Source organism: Myotis yumanensis, unplaced genomic scaffold (assembly GCF_028538775.1).
Source record: "Myotis yumanensis isolate MYYU_CA2020_CCGP unplaced genomic scaffold, mMyoYum1.0.hap1 SCAF_17, whole genome shotgun sequence".
NCBI classification, from domain to species: domain Eukaryota; kingdom Metazoa; phylum Chordata; class Mammalia; order Chiroptera; family Vespertilionidae; genus Myotis; species Myotis yumanensis.
In genome coordinates this window covers 4,951,923-4,977,656 of record NW_027223768.1, presented here as the reverse complement: position 1 = coordinate 4,977,656, position 25,734 = coordinate 4,951,923, and the positions used below count along the sequence as shown (strand labels likewise).

The window sequence follows — 25,734 nt, the reverse complement described above, 5'->3', positions numbered from 1 at the left end:
CATCCCGCATTACAGTGCCGCCTTCTCTGGAGGGCTGTTGAGTATTTCGGGGGTGTGCTCAGCTTGCGATCTCAGTACTGAGCCCCTCCTTGCCCTTGCCAGTGTGTCCCCTCTTAGTTAAAGGCGGAGAACCTCCTGTGCTGACATGTAAATCCTGACCCGGGCTTACTTTAAGGATGGAGTTATCCTGTCTTGTATTTTTGGTATTGTAGCCTTCCAGTAAACAGCGACGAGTGGTATTTCCTGATCCAGCAAACTCCGCCAGGTTTAGATCTGCAAAGCCCAGCTATGAAAAGAAAAAAAAAAAATTAATAGAATATCTGCTAGGCTTCTATCACGTTCTCCTTAAAATAAACATCCAACCCATGCTCTAGACAAGTTATTTCAAACGTCAGTCATTTGCAGTTTTTGCCATCTTATCAATACCTGTTCTATTATTTGCCTAATTGTCTTTAAATTGGCTCACTTTTGGTAAAAAATTTATTACCTACTGTTCTCTTATCTTTTTTTTTTTTTTTAAGACTTGTTATTGATTTCCAGAGAGAGAGGGAGAGGGAGAGAGCGCAAGCAGAGAAATATCGATGTGAAAGTGAAACACAGATTGGCTGCCTCTTGCATGCCCCCCTACCAGGGATCGAGCCTGCAACCAGGCATGTGCCCTGACCCCTGACATGGAATGGAACCAGCAACCTTTTGGTGCTTCACCAACTGAGCCACACCAGCCAGGGCTGTCCTCTTATCTCAAGCAATGCAGTCTCTGAAATCACGGATTTGATCTGCTAAATATATCTGATCTGCTAAATATAAACTATGTAACTGTGGAAGTAAAAATCAAGGATGCATATTAAGCAACTAGAATCACTGTGAGGAGCAGGAGTACTTGCACTAAGGGAAATGCTAGCAGGCCCAAGGTCATCTGCATATACATTCACACACTGGTCAGACTTCCTCCTCCCTGTTCCCGTTCTGGCTCAGCTCCCAGTTAACGCCTGGGGGCTGCAGGCAGTTGCAGGTTATTACAGTCACACTCGCCACGCAGGAACTAGAATGATGTGTGTGTCACACGCCCCCTCTCCTCCAGCCCCTTCCATAACCTTGCCTTGCTGATCACTCTTGAGCTGAATCTTTCTTTAAAAACCCTACTTCCTTCCTTCCCCAAAGCTGAGCCCCACACCAATGCTCTCGGCTGCTTCCAGAAGTGCAGCTCAAACCTGTTCCTCCTTCTTATCGCTACCCAGGCTTGTTCCCCATTTTCTGCAGCTACCAGAGTGCCCTCTAGTCTTTTCTCTGATGTGTGCAACCCTATTTTTTGTTTCCAAGTGGTACAAATCAACCCCATTATATTGTGGTTTGTTTTTTTTTTAAAATATATTTTATTGATTTTTTAACAGAGAGGAAGGGAGAGAGATAGAGAGTTAGAAACATCGATGAGAGAGAAACATCGACCAGCTGCCTCCTGCACATCTCCCACTGGAGATGTGCCCGCAACCCAGGTACATGCCCTTGACCGGAATCAAACCCGGGACCCTTCAGTCCGCAGGCTGACGCTCTATCCACTGAGCCAAACTGGTTTCGGCTGTTTTTTTAAATTAATTTTTGAGAGAGGAAAAATACTGATTTGTTGTTCTACTTATTGATGCATTCATTGGTTGATTCATTTTTTATTTTTAAAAATTTTTAGTTGATTTCAGAAAGGAAGGAAGCGGGAGGGAGAGATAGAAACATCACTGAGGAGAGAGAAGGCACATCCAAGGGAACATTTGGGGCCCCCTATTGCTATCTGATCACACATCACCCACACGCCCTCTTTCAGACCTTATCTTTTCTCTTTAAACCTCCAACGCCTCCTTCACATTTATACTCCGTGCTAATGCCTTTCTTCTTACTTCACTCAGAAGAGAAGAGCAATCAAAAGAGCACTTGATTTGCCCAGGCCAGTTTTGCTCAGGGAAAGAGCATCGGCCTGCAGACTGAAGGGTCCCAGGCTCCATTCCTGTCAAGGGCACACGCTCAGGTTGTGGGCTCAATCCCAGTAGGGGGCGCGCAGGAGGCAGCCAATCAATGATTCTCATCACTGATGTTTCTCTCTCTCTCTCTCTCTCCCTTCCTCTCTGAAATCAATAAAAATGTATTAAGAAAAGGAGCACTTAACTTTCATCAGCTCTTATCTCCAGCCACATCCACTCACCTGCCTGCATCTGTGCCCGCATGTCTGCCTTCCCACTTACGGGAAGGGAGCTGGCTGTGCGCAGACTCAAGTTCATGGCTCCAGGAACTCGGCCCTGTCTTGCACTCTGCCTTTTCTACTGGGTCATTACCACCAGCACACAAGCATGCTGGATCTTCTCCGCCTTAATGAACAAAAGTAACCCAACCCTCACCCCGAGTCTCTGTCTATTGAACTGTTTTTCTGCTCCCCTTTTATTACAAAGCTCCTTGAAAACGTTGTCCATGTTGACTGTCTCTGGCCCCTCAGTCCTTGGCCATCTGTAGGCGAGGAGGCTTTTCTGTTATTTATAGCAAAGAGCAGCCTGCCTGACATTGCAACCAACTAGTTTTAGGGAGTTAGGCAGATGTGATGGCTGGGACTAGTGCCTGGTTCTTGGCTCAGACGACTGACTGATGGAGATACCATCACAGAGACTGGAAGTAAAAGAGGGGTATCGCTACCCAGGGTTTCTGGCACCAATTCCTTCTATTCAGCAAAAAGGCGAACACATTCTTCAGTAATTCCATACAGGTAATAAAGAATAAAGGACAGTAGAGATCATATCTATACAGAGGGGAAGAGGACACAGAGGAGGGGTCCTACTCTACCAGGGGGAGGTGGGCCTGGGAATACTTTCCGGGGAAAGTAATTACTTAATGCAAACCAGAGATCATCTTCTAGTCTGGAAATGACATTGAAACTTAAGAAGAACATCCCATAATCAGCATTTAGAAAGAATGTGCCTATAATGTATTGTTGAAGCCAACTGTTCAATCTCCAAGTTGCTTCATTTAAAAACAGCCCATTGGAACGGCAATTAGAAGAGCACTCTATTTAATTTTTAAGTTTATAAATTACACACTCCAAAAGAGTTAAAGACCACTCACTCACCTTTGCATAAGCTTTTCCACCTTTTAATTCCTGCCAAACATAGAAAACACGATTAAGTATCATATGATTAAAGATTTAAAATAAAATATATGTCAAATAATTCTGAAGTAGACATTTACATACTGGCAAATATCTATATATAATCTATAATAATAAAAGCATATGCTAATTAGACTGGACATCCTTCCGAATGACCTTTCATACAAAGGCCGGGTCCCGGGTGCCTGCCGGTGGCCAGAGGGAAGCCTGGGTCCCGGATGCCAGAGGGAAGCCAGTGCCGGTAGCCAGGGGAAGGAAGGCCTACTCTTGCACAAATTTCATGCATCAGGCCTGTGGTCTATATATAAAAGGCTAAGTGACCAATCATGCTGACCGGCTGGTACATATGATGTGCACTGGCAATTTAAAAACAAATGTTGACTCGCTCATGTGCAATACATATAAAGCTCTAGCTGGCGCCAATTGCACATGTGTGTTTCGATCTGTCATTGTCAATCATGAATTTGGTTGTTTTTGTTGACATTCAACGTGAACCACATCTCAATTTATTCATCGACCATCTGACCAGCTGGTACATATGACACACACTAGCAATTTAAAAATAAAGTTGACTTGTGCATGCGTGATACATATAATGCTATCGTTGGCATCAATCGCACACATGTTTTACTTTTATAATACTACATTATATATACTATTTTGACATGTAATTTTTTTGCAGTAACATAATTACCGCACGAATCTTTCTTCTAATTTCCTTTCAATGTGCACAAATTCGTGCACCGGGCCACTAGTAGATAGTATAATTCTGATGATCTTTTTTTTTAAATATATATTTTATTGATTTTCTTACAGAGAGGAAGGGAGAGTTAGAAACATCGATAAGAGAGAAACATCAATCAGCTGCCTCCTGCACACTCCACAGTGGGGATGTGCCCGCAACCAAGGTACATGCCCTTGACTGAAATCGAACCTGGGACCCTTCAGTCCGCAGGCTGATGCTCTATCCATTGAGCCAAACCAGTTAGGGCATAATTCTGATGATTTTAAATCTAACTATTTAGATGCTCCTCTCCAGAATTTTTATTTAGAACTTAAATCTGAAAGCAACAAATGGTGAGAAGACAAGCTAATATTTGATCTATTTGCTGAAGAAATTGCCAAAAAGGTCCCAGACACACTGCAAGAACATTAATCACCAAAGAAAGGTTAAATTTCTTACTTACTTAGTTGAGCATATTAACCCATTGTACAAAGATTGTAGTTAATAAGAGTCAAAACCCCCATCCCAGAGACAACTGTCATTTAAACATGCCAGACTTGTTATCCTAAATGGGGTTTACAGGACTTCTGAATCTGGGGCTTGATATTCTTCATCAGGTGAGAGGATTCTCAGCCACAACCCCTCTTCTCTCCCTTCAGGGTGCCAATTACACATATGTTAGCTCCTCCACTGCTTCCCACATCCCACACTCTTTTCTGCGTATCCCACCCTTTTTCTCTCTGTGATTTACCCTGGATATTTTCTCACGTCTCATTTTCCAGTTTCCCAAAGCTCTCTTCTGTTGTGGTAAAGCAGCTGTTAAATATACCTGCTTAGGTTTATCTTCATTTATTTAGCTTTACATTTTAATTATTGTATTTTTAAGTTCTAGAATTTGATTTATTTTTTATAGTGTCTAGTCCTCTAGTGGAATTCCCCATATTGTTCACTCATTATGTTTATTGTAAAAGTTTATCTCTGATCTTCCCATACCGATATCTTCCATGGGTCTCTTTTTATTATTTTTTTCCTTTTATTTACTAGAGGTCCAGTGCATGAAATTCGTGCAATTGGGGCTGTGTGTCTCCACTCGGCCTGCACCCTCTCACAGTCCGGGACCCCTCAGAGGATGTCCAACTGCTGGTTTAGGCCCGATCCCCCTCTTGTAATCCAGGATTCCTCACTCCTTACCGCCCGCCTGCTTGCTCCTTATCACTTGGCTTGCGGCTCCTTAGTGCTGCACTCGCCAGCCGTGAGCCTGGCTTCTGGCTGAGAGGCACTCCCCCTGTGAGAGCGCAATGACCACCAGGGGGCAGCTCCTGCGTTGAGCATCTGCCCCCTGGTGGTCAGTGTGCACCACTGCAACTGGTTGTTCTGGTCCTTCCGTGGTAATGGTCGCTTAGGTTTTTATTATGTAGATTTTTATTGTTGAATGTTCATTCATTGAACATCAAGCTTTAACTGAGTTAAAAAATCAGTTCTTTAGGGTTTTGGCTGTAAAATGAGCCCTTTCACTCTCTGCCCTATGCACCCGTGTTTTCTGCCTCTGTTTTCCTGGGAAGGAGAGGGACAGAGCATGGCCTCTGCCCTGCTGAGCCCTCTCCCTATTTTTTCCTGTTGAGTTCTGGTCATGCCGCCATGCCTCTTGGGATGCTTAGTAACTTTTGCGCATGATGACATGAAGAAATACTTTGATGCTCAGAGCTATGTGAATTTGGGCAAGTAACAACCTCTCTGAGCCTGCGTTTTCCTGAAAATGGAAAAAATAACACCCACTTTTGGGGTGTTATTAGACATCATATGTCAAGTCCCTAAAACAATGCCTAACAAAGAGGAAGTAAATGCATAGCAGGAGGTAGACATACACAGCTCCCCGAATAATACAAATAAGGTTAATACTTAGATGTATCGCAAGAGTGAGGTAAGTTTCTTGAATAATATGTTAATTTATAACTTCAGATTCTTCACCCTGGTTGTCACAGTGATTTGAATTTCTGCTGCAAGTGTGAAGGGAAATGGCATGTAACAGCCCAAGGGACAAAGCAGAGCTAAATAAAGTGCGTCAGCATGTAGGGGGCTAATTATGGTTCCTGAAAGGGGAGACCAGACGGCTATTTTTATACCTTGCGCACAGACACCCTGTAGATGCAGGGATCCAGGATGCCCGTGGCAGCGCTGGCGCTCATTTTGCACATAAATGAGAACTTCTTCCTCCAGTGAACACAGTTCGCTTGCACCACCTCCCTGAGGGGGGAAAAAAGAACCAGTTAATGAACTGTTATCGATGGCATGACAAAAAGGCACACACGCTCTGCCACCCACGTCTGCAATGCAAAAGCGCGATGTTAAATGCCAGTATTTGGAAACAGCCATGAAGCAAACAAATTCCTAACAATGGGATCCGAAAAATCTTTGAAGGTCTTAGTTATCCACAGACACTGAAAAAAGGTGAGTTCACTTATCACTTCAATCTCTAAGTCGGAGCTCCACTATTCATTCATTCAACACACAAGGAATCAGTGTCATGCCCGGGCCACTGAGTCCCAGGCCCAGCTACCAAGTCTTGCCTCCGCTACTTCACAACTATTCCTGAGTGAACCGCTTTCCTGTGTCTGACCACCACCCGAAGCCAGTCCCTCACAGATCCTCTCTGACACACGGCAACAGCCTCCTAAATGGTCCTCGCTCAAACCTACCTTCCTCGCTGCTACCGGAGAACGCCTTCCCGCCCAAAATCCTTCACCGCTTCCCCATATCTGAGAGGATCTGGTCCAAGCCTGCCCATCTTTAGTCTCATCTCTCCACCCTTCCTGTCTCATCTGGTCGTTCAGTCCCTCAACAGATCATTTCTGTCACACTATTTCTCATTTGTATACCTTTGTTCATAATGTTTTCTCTCCCGTTCCACTTCCCTTATTTACCAGTTTAGCTTTTTTTTTTTTAAATCCTCACCTGAGGATATTTTCCCATTGATTTTCAGAGAGAGTGGAAGAGAGAGGGAAAGACAGAGAAAAACATTGATGTGAGAGAAACACATTGATTGGTTGCCTCCTGCATGCGCCCTGACCAACCTAGGTACCTGCCCTTGACCGAAATTGAACCCAGAACCCTTCAGTCTGTAGGCCGATGCTCTATCCACCAGTTTAGCTTGAACTCCTTTAGTTTAGTCATTATCTCCTCTAAGAATCTTTCCCAACTCAGCCTGCAGGTGAAGGCCTAGTGTCCCATATGAGCGATGATCTGGGCGGCCTCGATTCCTTGAATTCCTCAGTGTCTGCCACTCCCCGTCCTAGAACATGGTCACCCAGGGAGGGCTGGCAAGACCCGGCTGAATTGGTTTCCCCGTCGTTCCCTAAGTCCTCATTCCTTAGGATGTCCTAATTTCCTTTTCCCTGCCTTGTTTGTGGCAGATTCTCCCTGTAATAATTACACACAATGTATTTCAAATGAACCAATACTGTAAGTGAATTTTGTTGATGATGGCCTTCATTAACAGGAACTTAAGTAGAAATAGACATGTTAACTTAAATAATCTTCTAGATTTTGTAAAATCAAAATAATAGCTTCGGAATATGAAACAGTATCTCTAAATAAATAAATTTTTCTGTGCCTTTTGGGATAAAAATCTTTCACACACACACACACACACACACACACACACCTATTAGAAAGCTGTCCAAAATACACACACACACACCTATTAGAAAGCTGTCCAAAACACACACACAAACAAAAAAAAGTGGCAGTTAGTTCTTGACAATTTGTCATACTGGTGGGTTACCATGGAAACAAACTCAGACTTCTTGGCAACTGAGACAAAAGTCACATTAGTAAATGCTTTCCGTTACATGAGTCATCAATTTCCTATGAGCTTTATACAGTTGCTTAACCACTTTCAAGAAACAAAGCAACAGACTATGATTTGTGTTGATATTGTGGAAAGCTAAGTATTTCTAAGATAAAATGACAAAGATGCGGATTGGGAAATACATAAGCAGAGGAATTAAAAGAAGCAAAATGTTGCTATGGTTATTGTTTATGCTTCAAAGGAGCAAAGGAAAATCTAAAAGGTCTTTAGAAAATAAAAGTAACATAAAATAAAATAAAAATTATGGATCTATTTTTGTGACGACTTAGTTACTGTATTAGCAAACTGCAATACTTGGTAGTGTAAGAATAACTTGCATATGTATACGCGAGGCATATATCTAAAATTATGCCATGTCTTGGTAATTTGAAGTATTTTTTAAATATACCTTTATTGTTGAAAGTATTCCAGACGTCCCCTTTTTTCCCTCCATTGACTCCCTCCACCTCAGCCCCACCCTCTCCCCAGGCCTTCACCGCACTATTGTCTGTATCCATGGTTATGCATATATGCATATAAGTTCTTTGGTCAATCTCTTCTGGGGGGGCAGGTTGGCCTTCTCTCTGAGATTCATCAGTCTGTTGCCTATTCTTAACTTTTTAGAAACGGCGACAAAGAAAAAACACTGCTATGAGGAATGCAAGCTGTTCTGCCAGACAACATTACTGCCGGAGGTTAAGAGCTTGTATCCGGAGCCAGTCGTCTGGGTTCAAATCGTGCCCCCCGCTACGCGGCAGCTGTCCCACTGCACACATTCCCAACCTCTGAACTTCCGCTTCCTCCTCTGTGAGACGGGGAAGGTGACAGCACCTACGCTCGTGGGGATTCCGGAAAGTCAAGTGAATTATTGTACCTGGCGTCTGGAACTGCCACAGTAAATGTTAGCAGTTGTTATTACCAAGGACTTGAGCGGTTCTAAGTCACTTACATTTGTCCTCCAGGGAGAAATAATGGTTACATTTACAAGTACAGAATTTGCTTCCTCATTCATTTATTTTATGAAAGATATAAATTCCTGAGAAAACTAACCTTTGGGAAAGGAGGCAAGGCCAAATATTTTAAGACTCTAAGGATAAATCAGATCTACTGTATACAGTGTGGCTCTTAATGACAGCACTAAGGATAAATGGACCTCACACCCCAGAGGCGCTTCTGGCTGGAGGAACTGGGTGAACAGGTATCAGTCAATGGGAAACATCTGAACCCAGGCAGCGTTTCTCTCCTTCATGCGTTCTGCTGGTGGTGGTAGTGAGGGAAACATAGCCCCGTGTTGGACACTTTCCGGTTGAGGAGCCTGAGAGGCCCTCATTAGGATACACAGAGACCCAGAGCTCAAGGGCAGCGCTGCAGACACAAGCGAAAGTCCTCAGCATGTGCATGGAGGCCATGGGGATGGACGAGGCCATTCAGGGAGATGTGAGCGAGCAGGGAGGGAGGAGGGCTGAGTCGAACACCCGAAGGTGCACGAGTGGAAAAGAGGCAGGCACAGGAGACCCACATCAACAGAGAGAGAAGCAAGGAGTTCATGTTACCATGGAAACCAAACCAGGGAAAAGACTGCAGAGAGGAATTGCTCAACAGTCTGGAATGTGGCAGAGAGGTCAGGTAAGATAAAGGCAGAAAAGAAGCGACCAGGCAGTCACTGGTAACGGTGGCAAGTGCCGTTTCCGTGAAAAGGTGGGGGTGGCAGGCAGGTAACTATGGGAAGTGGAGACCGGGAACACAGACAGTTGTTTTCAAACATTTTAGTAATAAGGGAGAAAGTGAGGGTGGCGGCCGGTGGGGGCATGCGGTGGAGGGAGGATCTCATTTTAACATGCTTTAGTGCTGCCAGGAAGGAACCCGTGAAGAGAAAAAGCCGAGCTCTGACAGGGTGTGCATGCAGGCGCCAGAGGGGACCCTCCCTGAGAATGTCAGCGGGGAAGGCATGCAGACAACAGGTGGGCGCTGGCCTGGACCGGAGAAGGGGCTCCTCTGGAGGAAAGACAGGCTCGAACATGGACAAGTTTGTCAACAGACCACTGTCCACTGCCTACATCGCTTTTTTTGTTGTTTTAAAAAAATATTTTTATTGATTTTAGAGAAGGAGGGAGAGAGAAATATCCATGATGAGAGAGAATCATTGATCGGCTGCCTCCTACACGCCCCCCACTGGGGATCAAGCCTGCAACCCGGGACTCTTCAGTCTGCAGGATGACGCTCTATCCACTGAGCCAGACCAGCTAGGGCTCTTATGAAATGTTTTGTAGTCAGCTACGAATTGGTAAACATATGTTGCTGAATCTATAAAATGGTAGAAAAACTTACTTCAAAGGGTCGTTGGAAAATGAAATATTTAAAGCACCGTGTAAACCGACAGGGTACTATGAATCAACACTTCTCCCCAAAGCCTTTTCTATGATACATTTCCTGAGTCATGGGGCATAATAATTCCCTTGTTCCCATAAAATCCTGGGACATTTTCTTTCTTTCATCTGTTTGTTAATCCGCACCCACGGGTATTTTTTCCATTAATTTTTAGAGCTCGAAAGGGAGGGAGGGGGCGGGAGAGAGAGAAAGAAGCATCGACGTAAGAGAGGCACATTGCTCGGTTGCCCCCCACATGTGCCCCAACTGGGGCCAGGGATGGAACCTGCAACCCAGTAGCTGCCCTTGACTGGGAATGGGACCCGCAGCCCTTTGGTGCGTGGGCCGACCCTCTAACCACTGAGCTACACGGGCCCAGGCCTGGGTCATTTCCTACATATACCTGGAGTTGCCCTGTAAATGAAGGACACTGAGAGCAAGAGAAAGGGGCTGGCACGCGGTTCGGGTGTGCTCTGAGGCACTCCTCCTCTGGTATTTGACCGGGGCAGTCACTGGAAGGGGACTGACTCTGTGGGGTCGGAGGACGGGTCCTGTACAGTGATGAGAAGTCGTCACTTCCAGGGGACACGACCAGGCCAAGACCTATTTGGAGACACAGATAAGGAGGGAGGACCGCAGAATGCTCACATTCCTGAGACGGGGAGTGAAATGAGTGGAACCCGACAAAACAGCATGAGAGAAAGAAAACACAAAAAAACACAACAGCACGAGAATACTCATTACTCGCTGCCTGGTGAAGGCTCTACTCAGGCTGTCTCGGTTATTATCCTTAAAGTAATCGTAATGACAGGACCATGAGGAAAAAGCATGCAAAGGAAGTGAATTAAAGCCAAAGGCTCAGCACCACAGTCTGCTGTGAAGGCAGGTCCAGGAACAGCCTGGAAGGGGTCTGTGCAGCGGCGAAAGCGTGAGATCACAGGGGCTGGATTTCAGGGCCGCACTGAGCATCCGCCACGCTGGGGCGTGTGCTGAGGGGCGCAGCTGCGGGGCGCTGTGCTGACCTGGAGCAGTCGGTGGGCTTCAGGTGTGTGCATCACCAACGCACAGCTCGACGTGTCTGATACCCTCCCTCACCTGGAAGGAAACCCGGTGGGAGCGGAGGAGGCAAGTCAGAAAAGGCAGCAGATATTGAAAATAGCCTCGCGATAGTTCTGTGTGCTGGTTTTCTATGGCTACCTTGGCAAAAGGAGCGCTCAGGTTCCCTTTTACGACCAGCTGGCACCAATTTCCAGTTTCTGAAATTAGGAAATGGCAACCCTGCAGTTATTAATGACTGAGTTCCTGGTGCTCCGGGAAGTCTTACACTTCATTGTTGTGATGAGAGAGTTTACCGTTCTCAACTGTATATAATTGCAAATGCACAGTATCTGTATTACTAACTTAACAATTGACTTTATTTTTCCTTTAATACAGATGCATTGATAGAAATGATAAAGGTAGCCCTGGCTGGTGTGGCTAAACCGTTAAGTGTTGGCTCACGCACCAAAGGGTTGTGGGTTCGATTCCCAGTTCAGGGCACTTACCTGGCTTGTGGGTTCCTTCCCTGCCCCTGGTCGGGGAGCCTGCGGGATTCAACCAGTTGATGTGTCTCTCTTACATCGATGTCTCTCTCTCTCTCCCCCTCTCTCCCTTCCACTCTCTCTGAAAAACAATGGGAAAAATATCCTCAGGTGAGGATTAACAAAAAATAAATAAACAAGAAATTATAAAGGTAATTTGTGGTTGCTTATATAAGGTTCTCTACTAATGTGGCCTACGAGCAAAATTTTGGAACCAATTCCCTTCTTTTGCAAGGATTACGGACAGTCTTTTCCTGCTCCCTTCCTGGGGCTATTTCTGAAACGGTCTCTGCCTTGTACACAGAGGAAGCAGTGATGGCCAGTGAGATACTCATCTGAGCTTTCAGGAAGCCATTCCCTCGGGAGTGACCGAAGTGGGAAGACCCTCATGTCCAGGACGGTACCAGAGGTGACACCTTTAGAAACACACTACCTCGGCAGATACTGAACCGGCCTCCCAAGGGAGGCACTGGGGATAAAATTCGAACAGCTTCGTGTTTAGCCACTGGCACCAGACAATTCCCAGAAATCGCTGCTGAAATGTGGCTGCAGTCTGGAATAGGAAACATATAAAGTTCTGACAAGGAAGAAAACGCCGCCAAGTGAGTTCATTTGAATGCTATGCGACTGATGACTCACTAAAGCGAAACGAAGCAAACACGTCAAGTCCACAATCAATACTATGGGTAGTTCCTGGTCTCACCGTGGGTGGGAGCTGGTTTCTAAGCCACATGCTTGGCAACACCACTGGATTAGGAAAAGCCTGAGGGATTTCTTCTAAAACCGTAAGCAGGTTCCAGACTGAAAAGAATGTTTTTTCTCTGTAAGACGACAGAAAGGCAGACCTTCAGGCATGTGTGTGTTTTATATTCACATCCCTATTGTATCTCACACTATTCCTTCACCCCACCCCACAGTCATGTTCAAGTCCCTATCCTAAAAATAATACATGAAGTCAAATCGCTGTTGTTTGTCCTGCTTCCCCACTTCTATCTAATTCTACTTTGCCCCTTCTTTCTATTTTTATTATTGGTTAATCCTCTCCTGAGGATATATTTCTATTGATTTTTAGGGAGAGTGGAAGAGAGAGGGAAAGACAGAGAAGAATATCGATGTGAGAGAAACACATCGATTGGCTGCCTCCCCACGAGACCCAACCAAGGCCCAGGCTGAGAGGAGCCTGTAACTAAGGTACGTACCCTTGACCGGAATCGAACCCGTGACCCCTTGGTCCGCTGCTCTAGCCACTGAGCCAAACCAGCCAAGGCTACTTTGCTCCTCCTTTTCATGAACAAACTTCCCAAATTTAGGACAATCACTCAATGCTTCAGCTGCTCACTCCCTGACCACTTGAAACCTGCTCTTGCTCCTGAAAACAACCCTCTCAAGGTCACCACTGGACAGCCACATGCAAAGACATAGACCTGGCCTGGGCCTCCAGCTTTCGCCACGCACAAAGGCTAACGCAACTTGGACTTGAATGCAAGCACTGAAACCACACGCCTCCCCTACAACCTGGTGTCGGTCTTGGTCACGCTGTTTTTCTTTGACACCAAAAGCAAAGGCGTGAGCGCCCGATCCCTGGCTCTGGCACACTCTTCCTCTCCTAGTGAAGGTCACCCGGAAGTCCCCTTTCTTCCACCTCCCTCTCTCTTCACTCCAACACCTGCAATCACACCGCAAGTAACCTAACGCCCTAGACTCGGAGTCCTTTGTCCTCTGCTCTCTTCCCACCTCCAGGAACACCCACACCTGGGCTTGGCAGCTCTCGGCTGCTCTACCGAAGACTCTCAGGCCCTAACATCCCACTCTCTGAGCACATGTCCTACCCCATCAAGGCTGGCACACATACCTTCACGTGGGAGATTCCCTCCTCTCCCAACCATTCTCTGTTTTCCCACTTTATCTTCCTGGCCTGGTTTCTCCCTGACTGACTCCTTAAATGCCTTTCTCATCAACGCTTCATTCCCTTGTCTCTTTGGCCTCTCCCCCTACAAACTAAATTCTAAGCCTGAATTGACCCCTCCACCCGTTCCCTCCCATCCCAGACCCAGGAGCACTGCCTGAGGAAGACGCATGAGCATGCTGGGGTTGGAATCGACGAAGAGAATGGTGAAGAGGCAGGAAAAGGAGGGCCAAGCAGACAGGAACGCACCCACATTGGCTGGTAGAAGCTGACCCGTCTTGGCTAACACTGGAGGGTTAGGAGAGCAGTATTAGGAAATAAAATGCGAAGGCCTGACGAGTCATCTAAGTCGCCCCTCCTTCTAATGGAGAACATTCCTGACAAATGGACAAGGCGCTGAGGGAGCCTCTCCACTATTGTACTCCTCTCAATGTGATACTGCATACTCTCCGGTTAGTCTGCCTGTTATATCTAAATGCTATGCTGAACAGAACATGCCTTCTTTAACATCTTCCCCAGCAGCACGCCTATTCCCTCCTTATGGGACACATCTTGATGTGTGACCTTGAACAAATTATGTTGCTTTTCTGAGAATCAACTTTCTCATCTCTAAAAAAGAGGTGCGGCCCAGCTGGCGTGGCCCAGTGATTGAGCATCAACTTCTGAACCAGGAAATCAAGGTTCCATTCCAGTCGGAGCACATGCCCGGGTTGCGGGTTCGATCCCGTGTGGGGCGTGCAGGAGGCAGCCGATCAATGATTCTCTCTCATCACTGATGTTTCTCTCTCTCTCTCCCCTGCCCCTGCCTCTCTGAAATCAATAAAAATATATTTTAAAAAATAAACAGATAAAAGAGAGGGTGGCAGAGGCTGAGTGTCCCCTGAAATCTGTCCTCCCCTTCTCTTTACTGTCACCAAATCTTTCTCTGAGCACATGGACACCCCGCATAGACTACACTTCTCAGCCTTTCTTGGGGTGGATGTGGCCTGTGCTTGCGTTTCAGGTCAATGAACAGTGAGCAAAGGGACTTCCCCTTCCCCTCTCCTCCTTGCCAGAGGCTGGAATTCGGATGTGGGTGAGTTCCTGCAGATGAGAACAATAAGCCCCTGGCAGGACAGAGCCACGGGATAAGAGTTGGCCCCTGACTACTTGACGGAGCACAGCCCCGCATCAGCTTGCACTTCGTCTGAGAGAGAAAAAAACTCCTATCTCATTTAAGCCACTTACTGATTTTTAATAACATATGTTACAGCATGTGGCATATATCCTAACCCAATAGGAGGCAACATCTCTATAAAAGAGATTTTGTAAGAATTAAATGAAATTAGGAATGTAAAACATAGATAATACAAGCTCATTTTTTAGTATTTAAAAAACCACCATCTTCTCTCTTGAGACTCACCTTAGACCCTGTTATTGACATAATTCAGGATTCCCCAGAATCTTAATGCAATGCCCTGGATCTCTATCTGATAATACCCCTCAAAGGCCGACACCCCAAATTGAACACGGGGAAGTGTATACAGTTCTATGTACACAGCTTATAAAGAATTGTAAACTGGATTCTTCTAAAATTAACTTTCACTGATAATTTTATAAAGAACTACAAGTGTACACAGAACAGTATATACTTCCTCATATGATTCCCATATATTTAATTTTTGGGATCTCTGTGTATTTATCATCCTTAGCAAAGCTACAATAGATCTTTTCTCCCAATATCTGCATGCTTTCAAGAAATATTTATAAACTGCCTACTGTGCAAGGTTTAGTGGCACAAAAACTTACTGGTGTAAAATGGCATGACTATCATTTTTACAAAGTAGTTATCCAGGGATGGAGCCTGAGTTTTGAGGACTTACTATTGGAAAGTCACACCTTGAAAAAAAGTCGATGCCTGTGAGTACTATTTTTCTTATCTTTCACATACAATAACCTCAGGGGAAACCTAAAGGGGCCAGGTCTCGTGACTTGTCTAGTGGTGTAAAATAATAACGGATATGCATAAAACTTGGCTATAAGGATGCTCACTGTAGCGTGTTTGTGAAACAAACATGCAAGTACAGTATGATCCCATTTTGGTTTTAGAAAAAAAAGTATGTGGGGTGTGTGTGTGTATGTGTGTGTATGGATATATACTGTATATGGATCAATAAAGACTCCTAAGTTATATACCAAAATATTAATAATCGTGATTATCTCTAAGTTGGTTCATTTCTATGCAATTTTTGTCCTTTTCGTTTTGCTTTCATATTTTCTAAGTTTCCTACATGAATCTATATTGCTCTTGCAATAAGGAAACAGGTTATTAAAAGGAAGTACATGATGTGCAGTGAACTAACATCTTGAGAACATGAGCACATTCTCTGGCCAAAGACAAGAAAGAAATCCCTTCGGCTTGTTTATAAAGTAGAAGAGCCGATACACAGATGTGCTCATTGGTTTCCCGGACACTCCCTGGATTCCCATGGGTTTTTGCACAAGCCCATGTGAGCCTAGAAGAGTATTCAATTTCGGGCACCAAATAAGATGGACAACATAAGGCAAACTTGGGAAGCCCCCAAAGTTCAGGAAATTTTCTTATTATTCCTTTTATGACAGCAGACCAGAAATTAAACCTGTTCTAACAGTCTTAATAAACCTAAAAATGCATTGAACACTTTTATAAAGAAAGAGTGCTTTGAAAAGATTTAATAATGTAACATTCTGTCTTTGAAAGTTCTTCAAAGCTTTCCATTAGGCAATAATTTGCCTTCAGTTTACTACAGTTGAAGAATGTGTTTTCTGGATGTTTTTCTTGTTGTTAAGCCTCGCCCAAGGATATTTTTCCACTGATTTTTAGGGAGAGTGGAAAAGAGAGGAAAAGACAGAAACATTGATGTGAGAGAAACACATTGATTGGTTGCCTTGCCCCCGGCGTGAGCCCTGACCAGGGCCTGAGTTGGGGAGGAGCCTGCAACTAAGGTATGTGCCCTTGACCATAATCGAACCCGGGACCCTTTGGTCTACAAGCCGACGCCCTATCCACTGCGCCAAACCAGCTAGGGCGTTTTCTGCATGTTTTATTAACTATGGTAAAATCTGATCACTTTAGTAACGTTTATTACAAATAAATGCCTTGTAGTCTTTATATTTTTTCTAACCTCTTCTCTGGACATACCTTCCCAGGAGATACTGAATCCTTCTAAAATTAACTTTCAGTAATAATCTTTAAAAAGGCAAAACAGGCCCTAACTGGGGGCCTCATCAATGTTTCTAACTCTCTATCCCTCTCCCTTCCTCTCTGTAAAAATCAATAAAATATATATTTTTTAAAAATAAAAAGGCAAAACAGGACACTGATATAATATTGTATGCCAACTGTCATTGAAAAATAAATTACATTTAAAGTAAATAAGTAAATAAAAGGGCAAAATGGTGTAAGGGAATTCTAGAGGAAAAGTTCAGGAAGCAGGCTTGCTTACAACAGACCACAACCTTAATACACAATAACTATTCTCACCAGGCTGTCACCTCCATAGCATGTTAAATACATAACTCACTGCCTCATCTCCTTCCCAGTATATTACAGTCCCTCAACGAAGCAAAAGAAAGCCAAGATGCTTCTGGACTTTGTGACTGTCATGTCATCAAGCCATTGGTCACGGCATTATCATTTCATCAGTCACTTGCAGAGACCTCCAAGTACAGGTTCTTATTAGCTCCTGCCTTGGTTATTTTAAAAGACTCCTAATTTATCCCCCCATTTTAATCCAGCCCCATTCAAATCCAAAGCACATCAGCACACCAGCCAGCTGAAGTACTGCTATGATGAACACCGCTGTAATTAACTAGCTATTAATAACAGGAAAGGAGCAAAGGGAAAGCCAGGCATTGTAGGCTGTTCCCTGCAAAACATTGTGGGAAGGGGACTGGACAAAGGGAAGAGAAGTAAAGTTGGGGTGACCTGGAAGGTGCTGCCTGTCAATCACACCTGGGACAGAGATGTTGGCCAGAGTGGGCGTGGCCACGGCACGGGCGGAAGATGTGGGACACATAACCCCCAAACAAAGGTTCACTCTTGTGCTCTTGGCTCTTTTGGGACTCGTGGGACTCTGGGCTTGTGGGTTCTTTTGCTCCTGCTTCCCTGCATTCGCCCCACACGGCCAGGTGGACCCCACAGGCAGTGGATTAATGGACAGTAACTAGTCTGATGCTGCACTGGGCCCGGCTCCAACATGGTAAGGAACCTCTAGACCAGTGGTTCTCAACCTTCCTAATGCCGCGACCCTTTAATACAGTTCCTCATGTTGTGGTGACCCCCAATTTCATTGTTACAAATTGCACATAATTAAAGCATAGTGGTTAATCACAAAAACAATATGTAATGATATATGTGTTTTCCGATGGTCTTAGGCGACCCCTGTGAAAGGGTCGTTTGACCCCCAAAGGGGTCGCGACCCACAGGTTGAGAACCGCTGCTCTAGACACTGGCTTTGCTTCTAGCTGTACTGAAACCCCAGCTATAATTCTATGACTGGACTAAGGGAAATGGGACTTTAGAAACCCAGGGATTTAACTCCACAAAAAATAAACTTTCTACCATAACTCACCCTCCCATGGGGGACTCCGGAAATGCTCATTCCAGTGGCACCCCAAGAACCCCACTCCCACTAGCAACAGGGAAAGACGAGGCACGTTTTCCACTGATAACACAATCACATTACAGTTTACTGCAAGGATCTTAGATGAACTCTTATCTACGAGCAGGGGAAAGTAAACTGTACAATGACACTCTAAGTCTTTGTCTTCTGCTCTGTTCAATGGGAACTCTGCAAGCAGGCTGACCTCACCAACTCCCATTGGTGACTAGCTCCAGCTGCCCCCCTGTCAGTGGAAATTCATCCCTCCAGCATGCTCCCCGGAAAGGCTGGTAGGTTTTCAGTAACCATTACAGCTGTAAATAAACTCTTTAACTTCAGAATTTCAACACTCACATATTGTCCGATCCATTGATCTGGCACTAAATCCTTCTGTCTCCTATTGTCAACAATTACCCGTCACCTATGATCCAAATTAATTAAATAGAGGTAATTCCTTATGGACCTTTATATTTGCTGTACTTCTCACAGCCCCTGACAGACGCTAGAAACTGGATAAATCAGCAATATTAGGTGAAAAATGGAAAAGCAGCATCTTGAGCTTTTGCACAAAACTATATATAAAAGTCTAAGCGACCAAACGACTGGTCACTATGACGCGCACTGACCACCAGGGGGGCAGACACTCAACGCAGGAGCTGCCCCCTGGTGGTCAGTGCACTCCTACAGCCAACATCCCACAGCGAGCCAACCTCCCGCAGTCCCTCCCCCCACCCCCCACCCCCGCCAGCCCCCATTAGCTGATCGCTGGCCAGATCGAGGGACCCCACCTGTGCACGAATTGGTGCACTGGGCCTCTAGTATATTTATAATTTCCTATGAACCTCTAAGGTTTTTCTCTAACAAAATAAATTACTTTTTTATGTAGGCTCATGCATTCAGGGTCCCCAAGACCACTCCCAGGTTCAGTGATCCAGTAGGAGGACTCCTAGGACTCGGCATACAGTCAGACTCATGTCTAAGATTTGCTATAATAAGAGGAATCAAGCAGAATCGGCACATGGGGCAAAGTCCTGAGATACCAAGTGCGAGCTTCTGAGAGTCCTCTCCCAGCGGGGTCACCAGAACACAATCTCTCCAGCATCCAATTGTGACACACGCGCTATCTCCCAAGGAAGCTTGTTAGAGACATGGCGCCTAACGCTTTTTTTTTTAGGGCTATTCACAAAGGCACCCTCTGCCTAGCACAACTCAAAATCCTGGACCCCAAGGAAGTATTCAGGGTAAATCACACTGCAGTCTAGGCAAAGCGAGCCACTCTGAGGCTTAACACCAAATCCGTGTAGGAACTGCTGTCCATTCACATTCCCAGGTGCCTACAAAAACAGTGCAAGCAGCCTTTTCTAAGGAAAGTGGTCTTGGGCCTGCTATGTAGTTCATCTCCTATATATGGGAGAAATATGACAGTTGTGAACTATATTTGATTTATAAGAGACAAATAAAGTGATTTTAAAAAATTAAAATATAGCATTTAATTACCGATGCACTGCCTGGACTGGCACCTAGGGATGAAAATTATGCAATTCTTATCATGCACATCCTTTCGGTATTTTGGGTTTTCTTTTTCCCTTGTAAAACGAGGTACACTATTCAAACCTAAACTTTCATAGTTGGCAGGATAAGGGAAGTAAGTGGAACATCTAGATTCTGGAAACAAACCCTCTGGGCCAAGCTCCCGGTGTTCTCTGTGAGTGTTAACTGGGTGCCAGCGCTCCGGGGGTGGGGGTGGGGGTGCTGCTTTAGGTAAGTGATCTTACAAAACCCTCCCAATAAGCCCCTCCCGCCAGTGGTGGTTTCTAGTTTACAAACGGGAGCTTTGGGAGACTAAGTAACCACCCAGGTCTCCCACGGCAGAGCTGGGTTTTAGGCGAACATCCACCTAATTCCAAACCTTCACTCTTAGCTTTACCCCAACCACCTCTACCTCACAAGGCACAGGCTCCTTATCCTGGATCATTTCCCTCCAAACTAAACGGGGGTTTTTGGTTGTTTGGTTGGTTATACAGAGCACTGTCCTAAACCTTTCTGACTTTGATTAAAGTCAAAATTTCAGTTGAAAGAGGAAGGGGTTCAGTTGAACCCAGATCCTCCCTCACCTTTTCCCTTTCCAACACATGCAAATTACAAATCAAATTATACCCCTGGCTTGTTCAGACCATTAGGAACCTCCCAACTCAGCCGCGCACACAGTTTTCTCCTTTATCCGGCACAAATCTGTTTGAGATTAGTATCAGAATCTTGGCATTTCACTTACCAGATGTGGGGACCTTGGGAAAGTTAGTTATGCTTTTCTGAGCCTCAGTTTATTCATCCACAAAATGGGAACCCTTAAATCAGCGATGGCGAACCTTTTGAGCTCGGCATGTCAGCATTTCGAAAAACCCTAACTTAACTCTGGTGCCGTGTCACATATAGACATTTTTTGATATTTGCAACCACAGTAAAACAAATACTTATATTTTTGATATTTATTTTATATATTTAAATGCCATTTAACAAAGAAAAATCAACCAAAAAAATGAGTTCGCGTGTCACCTCTGACACGCGTGTCATAGGTTCGCCATCACTGCCCTAGATCATGGGCTTGCTGTGAGAATGAAATAAGATAACATACTTAAAGGGCCCAGACTATACATGATTACCTACATCAGAATAACTGATGTGAGAGAAGCAAGCCAAATCAATAACCTGAGGGAGGAAGGAGGTGGTAGGGAAGGACCCTGACCACCAGGTGTCCCCACTGGCCCAGAAGGCCTGGTCTAACAGCCACAAGCGCTAGGAGGTGGCTGCAGCAAAACAGGGTAAGGTGCAGGGGAAGACTATCACTTGCACCTACAGGACATTCAAGAATTGACTTGGCTTTTCACCACCTTCACAGCTGACACAACATTTGTCGCACCATTCTAAGTCACACTGTTCTCTTACCTGTGTTAAAGATGATTGCAGTATAATTATTTAGCTGAATAGCCACAGATTTGTCAGAACAGTTTAATTTTAAAAACTACCCTCAGCTGACCATGGTTTTTATTTGTTTTTAAATTGATTTCAGAGAGGAAGGGAAAGGTAGAGAGAGATAGAAACATCAATAATGAGAGAGAATCATGGGTCGGCTGTCTCCTGCATGCCCCCTCCTGGGGATGGAGCCCACAACCCACGCATGTGCCCTTGACTGGAATCGAACCCGGGGCCCTTCAGTCCACAGGCCGCCTGCTCTATCCACCCAGCCAAACCAGCCAGGGCTGACCATGTTTTAATTCTGAGAAATCAACAGTGCTTCATCTTTGGCTTCGGCCAACGACGCATTACAATTTGTGGCTTCCGAAGGCCTCACTATTGCCACGGCAGACAATTTTCTGGCCCCAATTCCACAACCTATTGACATGATGTCCTTTATGTTATTAATAGGATGGCAGATAAAAGGGAAGCAGGATATTTTTAGGGTAAAAATAAAGTCTATGAACAGTAAATTTAGGCAAAAGAAGCATTAATTATTAACCTTTTTTCCTTGATCGCAGGAACTTAAAAGTTCGTTTTTTAAAAATGCTGTACATGTTCTGTTTCCTTCAGGAACACTAGCTTAGGGTAAACCTGTTAACGTACGAGTAGCCCTGAAATTACTCAAGAGCGACTCCTGACTTGCTTCTGCAACTGCCAACGCCTCTCCCCGAGGCCCGGGGGTTCCCTTCACAGCGGGGGGCCGGGCCTGGGCCCTCGCCCCGGCTCTGGGTCCTCACCCCGGGGGCCCCTGGTGGCCACTTGGAGGCGGTGGTCCTTCAGGGGCCGGCAGCGCAGAGCTGGAGCACAGACTGCGCCCGCCGCGCGGCGAGAGCACCTGCCCCCAGCGCGGCGACCCGGCCGGCCCTGGGCTCCGGTGCCGGGAAGCCCCGGGGAGGAGTCAGGCTCGGCACGGGCTGCGGTCGGCGCCGCTGCTCTCAGAGCCCAAGCACGCGGGGGTCATTTCTGTGAGTTTTAACAGCGGCCCAAGTTCCACGCTGCATTTCGCAAACATGGAAACGTCTTAACAGAAACCAGCCCGAGCCGGTTTGGCTCAGTGGATAGAGCGCCGGGTCCCAGGTTCAATCCCGTTCAAGGGCACAAGCCCGGGCTGCGGGATCGATCCCCGGTGGGGGGCGTGCAGGAGGCAGCCGATCAGTGGTTCTCCCTAATCATTTACTAGTATGTTTCTCTCTCCCTCTCCCTTCCTCTCTGAAATCAATAGAGAGAGAGAGAGACCAGAGCATCCTCTTCCTCGGCCAGCGCTCGCCTCCCTAGAGAACGGCGCGGACCCGGGGAGCACCTGGACTCGGGAGCCCGGGGGAGCCCGGCGGGCCCTGCAGAGCGATGCCCGGCAGCCGCGGGCAGGACGGTCCCGGGAGAGGCGCTCCCGAGGCCGCCGCGCTCGGGCGAGGCCGGGCCGGGCCGGGCCGGGGTGCGGGCCTCCGGGGCTCCGCGGGCGCCTACCTGGGGGACTCGGCGCTGAAGCTGCCGCCGTCCAGCAGCCGCATCTTGCAGAAGAGGACGCCGTTGACGAAGGGCACGGAGGAGAGCTCCTCGAGCTCGAAGTCCACCTTAAACTTGAACTTCTTCTTCTTCATCATCCTGAGCGCCAGGCGCCGGCGGGCGGGGGGCGGGGGCGGCCCCAGGGGGCGCGCGGGCCGCCAGCGCGTCAGCTCGGCCGGACCCCAGGCCCGCGCGGCCCCATGACCGAGGCGGCGAGCGGCGCGCGGGGGCGCGGCGAGCGGGCGCCGCGGGATGGCGGGGAGCGGGGCCGGGGCCGCGGCCGCCGCCTCTGGCCGCAGTCCGGGCCGGGGCGCGCCGCGGGTCGCCGGGGCGGTGGGCGCCGTGTCGGGGAGCTGCTCGCCGCTCGCCGCCGCCCGTCTGAGACCCGGGAGGCGACGCTCCGGGAACCGCCGCTCCTCGGGCCCCGGGCGCCCCCAGCGGCGCCGGCGAGCGGCGCAGCGCCCGGCGGAAGCGGGGGGCCGGGCGAGGAAATGGGGGGCGGGCGGCGCTCCGCCGGGAAACGAGCCGCGATGGCAGTTAGGGCGTCACGTCGCCCCGGGGTTCAAAACAGGCGAACCCCACCCGCAAGGAGCTCCCGCTCCCCTCCCTCCCGGCCTTTCTTGCGACGTTGCTCCGCCTCCCGCCCGCCCGCGCCCCCCTCCGGCGGGGATTTCCCCTCGGGATGGAGTCTCGGGAGGGCGAGCAGGATCCATCAGAATCTCCAGGACGTTGTTTCCACCCCATTGAAACCCCAAAACTAACATTCGCCTCAGGTACTCAATTCAGGAGCCTTGTACACAAAGTGAGGACAAGGTAGGGCAGGCAAAAGCATGCACATGTGCGGGGGCTTCCCCGGCGCCGGCCTGCTCCAGGCGGTTCTCTGGTTTGTACTGGAAATCTGAAGGGGTTAAAAATAACAGCTTCTCTTTTCAGATGTGGCCGTGCACACCGAGAACTAAAAAGCCTAAAAACAAAAAGGCTCCCTAGATGCACAGCAATTCCCTGCCGTCTATAGGCAGGTACGTGTATTTCTCAGTGTATGTGGCCTGCTTGGTTACATGTTCGTTTTCAAATGGAGTTATGACTGTCCTTTTAAGTCAAAGATTCCCTGTTAGTAATCTCTGAAAGGGTCTAATTGAAGAGGTTCTCTTTCCCAGGTCAATCATTTATTAATGCACTCATTCATATAAAAAATATATGTTAGTTCTCACCTGAGGATGCATTTATTGACTTTTAGAGAGAGAGGAAAAGAGAGAGTGGGGAAAGAGAGAGACTCTGATAGGCCACCTTCTGTCCGCCCACCCCACCGGGGATCAACCACAACCTAGGTATGTGCCTCAACTGGGAATCGAACCCTCACCCTTTTCGGTGTAGGGGAGGACACGCCAACCAACTGAGCCACCAGGTGGGCTATATAAAAATACTAGAAGCCCAGTGCATGAAATTCGTGCACTGGGGGGGAGGAGGGTGGGGAGGTTCCTCAGTCTGGCCTGTGCCCTCTTGCAGTCTGGGACCCCTCGCCCCTTATCACTCACCTGCTGGCTCCTTACCGCTTGGCTGTCTGCCATGGAGGCGGGAGAGGCTCCTGTCACTGCAGCTGCACTCACCAGCCCTGAGCCCAGCTTCTGGCTGAGCTGCCGCTCTCCCTGTGGGAGCGCACTGACCACCAGGGGGCAGCTCCTGTGTTGAGTGTCTGCCCCTGGTGGTCAGTGTGCATCATAGCCACCGGCCCTTCTGGTCCTTCCACCCTAATGGTTGCTTAGGCTTTTATTATATAGATTTTTAAAATAATATAAAATGTCAATCACTGGCTAGACCCAAAGATAAAGAAACAACAAAAGCCAGTCCTCAAGAATTGTGCTATCTAGTGAGGGAGCCTTATGTAAATCAGTCATTAGAACACAAAATCTAGCATCAGGGTGGGCTTCTTCAAAATGAAGCAATTTGTCTAGAACTCAGAAGATGAAATGATTAATTTAAGTGAACCATTTTCTGAATTTCAAAGAATCACCGGGATTTGGCACAAAGGGAAAGGGTGTTCCATGTGGAAGAAATAGAAGAACCCAGGGGCAGAGTTAGGATTTGGGGGTAGGGGTTGGGAGTGGGTAAAGCTGGTTGCCCCGCAGGACAAGGGGAAAGGCAGTGGGAAGAGTTAAGGGGACACTGAGGTTTGTAACTTGGACATCTAGATGGTTGTGAATTCCACTGAATGAGCTTTGGAAGCTGGAGGGCAGGTTGGGAATGGAAGAGATAATGAGCACTTGAACTGTCTGAGAGACACTTGGGGAGAGAAGGGCAGCCTTAGGTCAGGTGAAAGGTTAAGACTGAAAATATGCATTTGGGAATTAGAGTATTTCCTGTTGGCTGAAGCCCCAAAGGTGGATAAAAATGAGGTACTCTGAAGAACTTTAAGGGGTAGATGGAGGAAGAGGAGCTTGTGAGAAAGAGATTAAGGAAGATGGCCTGGAAGCCAAGAGTTTTAATCATTTAATGTTCATAGTTACTAAGAACTACTATGCCAGGCACTAAATGAACAAGACACGGGAGTGGGGGTGTTTATAAATGAATGGAGGATAACATAGATGTGCAAACAGATCAGAGGGAGGGAAAGAGAGATAGACAGAGATAGAGAGAAGGAAGGAAGGAAGGAAGGAAGCAAGGAAGGAAGGAAGGAAGGAAGGAAGGAAGAGAAAGAAAGAAAGAAAGAAAGAAAGAAAGAAAGAAAGAAAGAAAGAAAGAAAGAAAAAGAAAACTTTTCATGATCTGTGGAGAGCAGAGGAAGAAGTTTCCAGAAAGTGCTGCAGAGAAATTCTGGAGGATTTGGACTGTGAGTGGAAGCAGAGTTTGCCACCCCAAATTATGTCACTTGGGATATTGATTACTTTAAACTGGTTATTTTTTAAGAAACAAAAGACTCAGAAAGAACCTTTGACCCTCCCCCCTTAACTGCCTAAAGCAGTGGTTCTCAACCTTCCTAATGCTGCGACCCTTTAATACAGTTCCTCATGTTGTGGTGACCCCCAACCATAAA

At 46.8% G+C, this 25,734-nt stretch overlaps 1 protein-coding gene across 1 annotated transcript in view; it reads right to left on the bottom strand.

Annotated features, from left to right (window-relative positions):
- The window catches only part of EEIG2 (EEIG family member 2), a 34,490-nt gene extending 11,643 nt beyond the window's left edge, over positions 1-22,847 (bottom strand). The window contains exons 1-4 of the mRNA XM_070395640.1: positions 22,665-22,847; positions 5,987-6,107; positions 3,101-3,130; positions 170-286 (exon numbers count right to left, since the gene is read on the bottom strand). Of these exons, the coding sequence (XP_070251741.1) occupies positions 170-286; positions 3,101-3,130; positions 5,987-6,107; positions 22,665-22,801 (405 nt within the window). The 5' untranslated portion in view covers positions 22,802-22,847. The remainder of the gene's footprint in view (positions 1-169; positions 287-3,100; positions 3,131-5,986; positions 6,108-22,664) is intronic.
- Positions 22,848-25,734: the final 2,887 nt, after the last annotated feature.